This window comes from Pavona decussata, unplaced genomic scaffold (genome assembly GCF_977016875.1).
Source record: "Pavona decussata unplaced genomic scaffold, jaPavDecu1.1 SCAFFOLD_426, whole genome shotgun sequence".
Lineage (NCBI taxonomy): Eukaryota > Metazoa > Cnidaria > Anthozoa > Scleractinia > Agariciidae > Pavona > Pavona decussata.
This window is the reverse complement of record NW_028145783.1, coordinates 914,971-924,240: the sequence shown is the minus strand read 5'-3', so window position 1 is coordinate 924,240 and position 9,270 is coordinate 914,971. Positions and strand designations below refer to the sequence as shown.

The 9,270-nt window shown below is 37.2% G+C and overlaps 1 protein-coding gene across 1 annotated transcript; it reads right to left on the bottom strand.

Moving 5' to 3' along the window:
- LOC146450807 (uncharacterized) lies at positions 1–6,320 on the bottom strand. The gene is made up of 4 exons (XM_085099957.1): positions 4,370–6,320; positions 1,687–1,793; positions 1,409–1,489; positions 1–623 (listed from the first exon to the last, which is right to left on the bottom strand). The coding sequence occupies exons 2-4, from the start codon at positions 1,762–1,764 to the stop codon at positions 408–410; spliced, it is 375 nt and encodes a 124-aa protein (XP_084956083.1). The 5' UTR covers positions 1,765–1,793; positions 4,370–6,320; the 3' UTR covers positions 1–407.
- Positions 6,321–9,270: the final 2,950 nt, after the last annotated feature.

Genomic DNA, 9,270 nt, shown 5'->3' with positions numbered 1-9,270 from the left:
GCCATTTTTGAAAGTTCCTTGTCCCCAATATCTCCCCGAACGATCCGCATAGTCTTAGTTTACTCGTTTCTGGAGTAGGGAATTCTAAGCGCCGGAAATTCAAACCAGCTCTCTACTAAAATAAAACACAACAACATCTGTTGTACAAAAATATGCTGGTCCAAAAAAAAGTTCATACCTGATCAGAACGCATTAAAAGAGTACTAAATAATTAACCCTTCACAATGCATTTTTATTGGCAAAAACTGCTACTTCTTTGATTTAGACTTACTCTTTTAACAGGTTAATGTTTTATTGTTTATGCTTTGATCGACCCTTAAAAAGCTGCATGTTTTATATGTTAAAAAAAGTGTTTCAATTATGCCGTGATCAACCCCTTAACAACTGCATTGCGAAAGGCTATCATCTCAAAGAGTAAACTTGCAGCATCGGTAGTTGTAGCGAACTTTAGCCCAGAGAGAGAGGTCTGCCCTTTCGAGGCGGAATCTGGCCAAGAAATAAGGATATGGACAATCGACGTTCTGCCTGTCTAGCCACACTATGGAACCGCTGGCTTTAAGATCCCAATTGGTTGTCTTGTCGAAGCAGTGAGCTGTTGCACCATTTATTTTTTGTGTCAGGTGCTAAACAATGAAACAAGAAACAAGAGTTGTTAAAATTTGTAATATTTTTTATCTATTTTTTTTAATTTTAATTTTGGCCCTAGAAACACATTTTAAGACCCGTTCACAACCAAACTTTGTTGACGATTACATGTACTAATAAAAGCAGAAATTTTTGTTATAGTAAAGTAATATTTTCCCTCTTTCCAGTTTGTTAAATATAGAACGCTTAATAGTCTTCTTGTCTGTGTATGTTTTCCCTTAAAAAAATCGCCTTATTTAAGTGTCCATGATTTTAGCGCAGAGCACTAATTGGGGACACTATCCAGATCGAATTGAATTTAAAAATGCTGGTTTTTGAGGAGAGGAGTATTTGGAGAAAAACCTCTCGGAGCAAGGACAAGAACCAACAACAAACTCAACCCACATACGACGCCGAATCCGGGAATCAAACCCGGGCCACATTGGTGGGAGGCGAGTGCTCTCACCACTGCACCATCCCTGCTTCATCCTGCTTTATGGGTATTTTGGGCAGCCAGTACTCCTTTCATACTCTTACCAAACTTTAATGAAGTAGAAATAAAAGATGCTGTAGTTTACATATAATAAGTACTAACTTCCTAAAATTTAGGAATTCGCTGTGACCGTTGATCAACCAGAGATGTATGGCTTGTTAAGAGAAATAACTATCATTTTAATTGTCAACAGGAAACTAAACATATTAAAAGTCCCTGCTCGACCGCAGCCGATCAAGAATTAGACATTCCAATGAAAATAAAAAAGTGCATTCTCTTTTATTTCCTCACCTCGACACGGTCTTGCAAGTTGTCGATTTGCGCCTTCAATTTCTTCAGAGTGAGGCGACGCTTGCTTCCCGCAGAATCTCTCTACAATAAAAGATGATAAAGGTGATCGGTGAACGGAAATGGTCTTTTATGATAACGTGGGTGATGGCCAGGAGAATACATATTGAATTAGACAAATTTCGAAAACTGTGAGACACTGAGGAACTGAGAACTATACGAACTACGAAAATTGAGAGAAATCCGGAGAGACATACAGATTTGAATAAAATCGTGAATACCTGGTTTGCGGGCAGCGATGCTCCCAAGCAACTGGCCACGAAAAATCCAAAAGCCAACACAAAGAAGACGCGAAACATGATTCGGTTTCTGTTCAGTCAATAGTGAACTGTTGAAACCCAGAAACAAAATAATCAATTTAACTGAATTGAAATAATTCTAATCGTCTCGTTTTCTACTTGACTCAATGAGAATATTAAAATTGTAAATGGTTTGAACCCAGGAGTCATGTCATAAGTATGTAAATTATGATCTTGTAAACTACAATATCCGTGTAGCTCACAAACCTATAACCACTTTACGACAACTACTGACGAAGGTAAAGGACAAAGACGAACCGAACCGCAGACAGGAAAACAGACAAACAATAGACATTTTACTAACAATAGACCCACGGACTTTTTTGACTAACAAAAGACGGATCGAAACGCACCAATCACTTTTTACAGTCTTCACAGCCAATTACATCACGGCTTACTGACAAACGACCAATAACATCTGGACTTTGTTGACCAATCAGGTTAACAACCAGAGACGTATATACCACCTACTGACGTTCCACAATTTACTTGACTCTGAAGATGACTTCCGCTCAGGTTGTCGAAACGTCAGTCAAAGTCACCACAAACAGTCCTTCTCAGGACTACACTCACCCGGATGATCATAATTTACGTACTTATGAGAATATTAAAGAAAAATACTTTAAATGTTGTCTTCTGTGTTCCCAGATAACTCTGTAACCTTTTAATAAAGGAATATTTCTGTAAGCTAATACAGTTTGATATCTTCCGCCGCTATAACTGAAACGAATTTATGTTGCCGAAACATTTAGGGAACGAATTTTATTCCCCGAATTAATACGAGCTGTTGTCCGGTCTTACTAAAATGCCACGAAACCTTTCTCTACGCATTTTTAACGAAATATTTGCCCCTCACAAAACGAAAAGAATTAGTTTTTATCCCTTAGGCTTTTCAGCAATAAATATAAAACAAAATCAAAATAATCAAAATACAAACATGAGGGAAAGAGAAATAAGCCTGAAACTATGAATGAAATCAATTGATATGCATCTTTAATTATAAGCCAAAAAAGTTATTGTTGTGCCTTCCTTCTTTAATAACCGCCTAACTAACAAAGTTTGAGTTAGCTCAAGCATGGCAAGCTCCTTAAATTGCCGGTGAGGTTAAAGGGAGGAATGAGTTTCTGGAATGGCATCTGTTATGACGTGCGGAATGGTGTAATTATGCGAAAAACGAGATACGCGGAATGACTGAGTTAACTGAAGAACAAGCCAGTTTTATAAGAGCAGCAGCCTTTTTGATGTTGAGGACTCTAGCCGAATTTTAAACAACAAGACAACAGATTTTTATCGAAAAGAGCGTAAGTTTGTGATACAAGTCAATTCATAATGTTCAATTCATCGGTGCTTTCTGCTTAGCTTGTCGTAGACAACAGGGCGTCAAGATTTAATTAACTTCTTGCAGCTCTGATAGCTCGAGGTATTTTGTACTCCTTCTGTCAAGTACATGAACATTAAAAGCAGAAATGTCTACGGTTAACATTACATATATCTAACCTAAACCGCTTTTAGTTGAAAGGGGGAAACGCCTTGGATTCAAATGACCTTAAATTTGTAAGCTTTAGTGCTGTAAATGGTGCCTTACCAGTCGGTAAGCTGAGGCAGTCGAGGCAATTCGTAGTGCATAGAAATTAATGGCCCAGTTGACGGTCTTATTACGATGACGAACTACATGCGAGCTCAGTCAAATTGACACACGCGCTTGGTTTCCATTTTCCCTTCTTGGGTCTAGCTGTCTCATAGCGCAAAGCGTCGGGCGACGAGATGTTGTAAAGGTGAAGGTATCATTTTGGCAGAACAGATTTTAACCACACACTTCACCTTAATTTAGGTAGTAAATACCACTAATTGAGAATTTTCTAGACGATACGGACTCGAGCTTTTTTGGGTTAACTGAGAAAAAAACACTTCGCTGAACTCACTACAACCGAAGGGTGGGAGAGCAGAAGGGGTATATATAGATTTTCGCAGATTTAAAATTCAATTTGGAAATTGCTAGTACCACTAAGTAAACAGAATCCGAACAACTATCACACATGATTGTATTCATCTTAATTTCAACGATTATAGAGTTTGACTGAAAATATTTGAAAGAAATGAACTGAACACAACGTAAGATGATCGAAGGCCTGAATATTATGAAAAATTGCTCGCCTTCGTATAAGCAAATCCGTTTCAAGTAAGAAGGCCTCAATCTTAACTGGAGCGAATAAAGAAGCGAAAATACCTTGCCATGTTGGCATTATAGAAAATTGGCTCGAGTTCAGTAAACTCGCCCTTGTCTCGCAAGAAATATTTCGTAGAATTAATGTGCTTTAGCAAAATAGTTACAGCTGTCGACCACTTCGAAATTATTGGTGATAGAGAAAAAACACAAATGTAAACATCTATTGGATGAGGCATCGCTCGCCTAAAATTTCAACGAGAATAAAAGTACGGTGTTCGCTACAACGGAGTACGAAAAAGACCGTGTAAAGAGAATTACTGAGTAAATCACCTGAGAAAATATTATCTCCGACAATAAAGAGAAGGAAAACATTCTTTCAGATGTGCCTAGACCCATATTAAGTTAATTGACTAGAATCTCCTTGGTGATTCAACTTACCTTTTTTGAGGGTATTTCTGCAGTAACTTCAAACCGCAAGTGACTTATTATTATCAAGCGTATTCTTTAAAACCAAGAAGAACCGCTTCAAAAGGGCAAGCCCCTCCTTCATTTCACACTTTTGTGGGCGTGAGATCCAAATTTAGACACTGTTCAATGGTGGCAAGTTGTTGACTCAAAAGTCCTCTGAAAAATATGCCTCAAAATATCATAATATCACTACAGCAATATAAGATATCAAGTTCTAATATGTTTAACAAGGGTTATTCTGAAAACTAAGCCGATTTTATCGGTAAAAGCCGAAGCAAAAGGCACATGTTGTTTGTCATTTCTTTACGCTCTGATGGTTGATTGACAGCTGAAGCTGAGAATGGCCAGGCCAGGCCCCTTTTATACCGGAACTTCCTATTTAATATTATTGAAATGATAATTCTGATTTTCTTTGTTTCAAAAGTTCTGACCATAACAAAAGCGTAACTTTATTTGGAAGCCATTTAATAATGTTTTCTCTTCTATGTCGCGGTATCTTTTGTGAAGACAACAGGACGCCAAGATTTAATTTAATAACGACATGGGGGAGTGCTCATAATTACAGCTAGTTGGGATACTCAAAAGTTCTGACCATCAAGTAAACTTTTTTAGCCTTATCTAACAGAGCGTAACTTTATTTGGAAGCCATTTAATACGGTTTCCCCTTCTATGTCTTTTGTGAAGACAGCAGGACGCCAAGATTTAATTTAATAATGACATGAGGGAGTGCTCATAATTACAGCTAGTTGGGATACTCTAAATATATCAATTTTAAAACGACAAAACTTCTAGTTTCGAAAACATCTATTCGAATTTCTTTGTGGATTTCAATAGTCCATGCTAGTATCTGCTTTTCCTTCATAGTCATAAACCCTGCAAAAATACCTCTGATTTAAGTCGTCACCCTCCTTAAAAGAAACTAGACTTTCTCGGAGCAACCAAGGGGGCACCATTTTTTTACCAGCACCCGTACTACTTTGTCAGACATAGAAATGACCACCAGGGATGAAATATCAGTTGATATTAAAATAAATTTTTTCAACTATTATCTGAAGAATTATATGTAAAACAGTTAGGAGAACAAGCATGTTGATGTTGGGACTTACATTTAACACTTAATGGCTTGGCTGTAGGAAACAGTTTTAACTGTTTTAACAGAAATAAAATTTTGTTTCCGAATACATGTCTGCTGTTAAAGTTCATTTGTTTGTTCAAAGGAGTACAAAATACCTCGTCCTATCAGAACTACAAGAAGTTAATTACATCTTGGTGCCCTATTGTCTACCACAAGCTAAGAAGATAGCACTGATGGATTGAACATTATGAACTGACATGTATCACAAAGTTACGCTCTGTTTGATAAAAAGAAAAGACTGACCTACACAATGATCGAAATAAATCATATCCTAGCGCATCTATCTCAAATTTGTTTTTCAAAACTGCTTGTTCTATTAAAAGACTGCTTCAGTCATGTACTTTGATCAATTAATAATTGGTTGATATCTTCATATCTCGATGAACGCACAGCTGAGTCATGAACCAATTGTTTTATAACATTTTCAACACGGTGGTTTTCCAAGCATTCACCCAATGTGCAAAGTAGTAATAAACAACCCCATATTCAGTAAAAATACACAACTTACAGGTTAAAGAAGCAACTCCCCTTTGGTGTAAAATAGTTAAAGTTGCTAATTATTGCAATTGCCATTTAAAAGTTTTCCGAAACAGAAAACTTGAAAATTTGATCCTCGCGTTACATGGGATAATTCTTTCCGCTCGCGAGGAGATGTGTTTGTTTACGCAAGATTTACGCAGTGGTCACTTTCCATCAATGAAAATAGAATGAAAATAGAAAACTGAAGCTTTCCTAAATGAAAAATTTATTCAGGTAAGTCTTTATTATTAGAAGCAAAGGCGTACAAATTTTTAATCCGAGACGATAAACGGGCAAGAAATTTGAAGGAACTGCAAGTCCATTGTGAAGTGAATTTATCGGTTTTCAAGATTTTCGCAAATCCTTCAACGACACAACAACATGTTCTATATTAAAAACAAAACGTGTTTCTACTATGGTCAGTCTCTCCATTGTCGAATGCTCTCTAACTTAAAGAGTAAACTTGCAGCATCGGTAATCGGTAGCAAGCCCTTGAGATAATTGCTTCGACATTTGCTGCTTGCAAAGGTTTTTACAAATAAGAAATGTTTGTTTTGACGGAAAATGACGGACACCTTGAACCAAGCGTCATGTTCAGTCAGGCGAAACCGAACTCTTGTGTTGTTTAAACTTTCGGCGCTGATGGCGTCTGTATAATTCACTGAAAGTCAGAACTGAAATCGAAAAGCCTGTATGCAACATGATGCCCGAAGTAAAGGAGGAAACAACGGCAGCCATATGCATTGTTATTATTAAAATGCCGGGAAAATAATTACAGTCAGTTTAATAATATTCGATATAGATGGACTTTCTTGCGCTCAAATTATACCAGTGCGCTTTTACTTTAGGTTAATTTCCTATTTTTCTTCAAGGCGCTACACTATAGAATACAGAGCCACTTCTTTCACCTTATTTCAATTCATCAGAATGCTTTGTAGAACAGTCGACGTATATGACAATAGTTTATTTTTAAATTAGTATTATTGTTTTGTTGTGACATGCAATAAGCGCCTTTAAGAGCGACCATTCATAAAAACCTCATATTCAATTTTCATTTAGAAATAGATTTCGCTGATAATTCTTTCATCGACTTCTTTTGACAAGTAGCTAACAAATATGAAATAAGATCGGACAATTTAACTTTCGTTAACTTTTCTGATTCCAACTTTTCGCACTCCGACCTATTCTCGACAATCAATGGTGAGATCGTAAATTTTGCAAGACTTGCAGCTGTTAGTTCTGAAGACTACGGATAGTTCAAAACCTTTACCTTCGCTAGTTATAAACGATGACCCTTCATCGTAATAATGTGATGAATTGCAATCATAAACTTTAAATTAGTGTAATAAATCTGAGGGAATAAAGTTTATCTACTTTGACTACTGACTTATCGCAACATGCGATTTAGCCCAAGTTCAGAGGAATAAATTGCAAAAGTGGTTCGTACTCACAGGCATCTCTACACATCAGTAGAAAGTACCATCCATCCTCTGTACAAATCCGTTAAAACATTTGGCCGCACTTCAGTTCCTATTCCACAGGTAAGTGATGAAATTAGTGACTTTCGACAAACCGGCCAAGCTAGCGGTCTCGTAGACGCGCTAGCCCGTTCGGGATTATTCTGTCCAGCGTCACTGCAGTGTATATGGTCAGCGGCTTACAAAAAGACTACCACTCGCTCAGATCGATCAGACAACTTCTGAGGACCAGAAAATTTATCATTCGTTTTGCCAAACATTTTGGTAAAATTGAATTGCTTACCGTCAGTTAAGTTCAGGATAGTTTCATGGCTGAAGTCTTGATCGATAAGTGGCGTTCTACAGTTATACTTTTGACATAACCGTACCTTGTGTATATGGTTAGCGGCTTACAAAAAGACTACCACTCGCTCAGATCGATCAGACAACTTCTGAGGACCAGAAAATTTATCATTCGTTTTGCCAAACATTTTGGTAAAATTGAATTGCTTACCGTCAGTTAAGTTCAGGATAGTTTCATGGCTGAAGTCTTGATCGATAAGTGGCGTTCTACAGTTATATTTTTGACATAACCGTACCTTGTAATGAACACTCGTCCACGATGGAAATATGGCCGGTTCGAATGTCACTAATTTCATCTCTCACCTGTGGAATAGGAACTGGAGTGCGACCAAATGTTTTAACAGATTTGTACAGAGGATGGATGGTACTTTCTACTGATGTGTAGAGAAGCCTGTGAGTACGAACCACTTTTGCAATTTATTCCTCTGAACTTGGGCTAAATCGCATGTTGCGATAAGTAGTCAAAGGATAAACTTTGTTCCCTCAGATTTATTACACTAATTTAAAGTTTATGATTGCAATTCATCACATTATTACGATGAAGGGTCATCGTTTATAACTAGCGAAGGTAGAGGTTTTGAACGATCCTTAGTCTTCAGAACTAACAGCTGTAAGTCTTGCAAAATTCATAATCTCACCATTGATTTTCCAGAATAGGTCGGGGTGCGAAAAGTTGGAATCAGAAAAAAATAAAGAAAGTTAAATTTCTCCATTCTTATTTCATATTTGTTAACTACTTGCCAAAAGAAGTCAATGAAAGAATTATTAGTGAAATCTATTTCTGGATGAAAATTGAATAGAGGTTCTTACGGATAGTCGCTCTTAAGAGCTATGTAAGAAAACTAACAAATCAACTTGTTGACAGTTCGTATTCTACAGCCGTCTGAGTGAATGAAAGAAAGCTTAGAAAACAGTCTCGTTCCACGAATTTTCGGCCGTCTTTGTACTAAATACTGCTGATATTTTACCCCCCGAAAACAAATAGTATTATTTTTCACGTGTTGCTAGACTGCGAGACATCTGTATGATCCAATTGAATAATTAAATCCGAGTAATCAGGTAATTTAGGCGACTAATGCCTTTCAAACAGGTTATTCAGGTCACTTGCCGCCGTTCAGTTTACGTCAAGGGTTTTCAAACACCATACACTAAAAGTTCGAGTGAATTAAAAAAACATTGTTAAACCAGGAGCCCATGGTTTCCTGATTGAGTTGAATAATATTTGAATATTTTAAACCTGTTTAATACCAAATTATCGCTTCCCACGCAGGGGGTGGGGGGCGGGGGGGGGGCACATCAGCTATTATTTTGCTCGTATCTTGTATCTTCTTGTGTTGATATTGTTATTTAAAATAAAGTGCCCTTCGTCACCGTTACTATGGTAACAACTGTCGCTT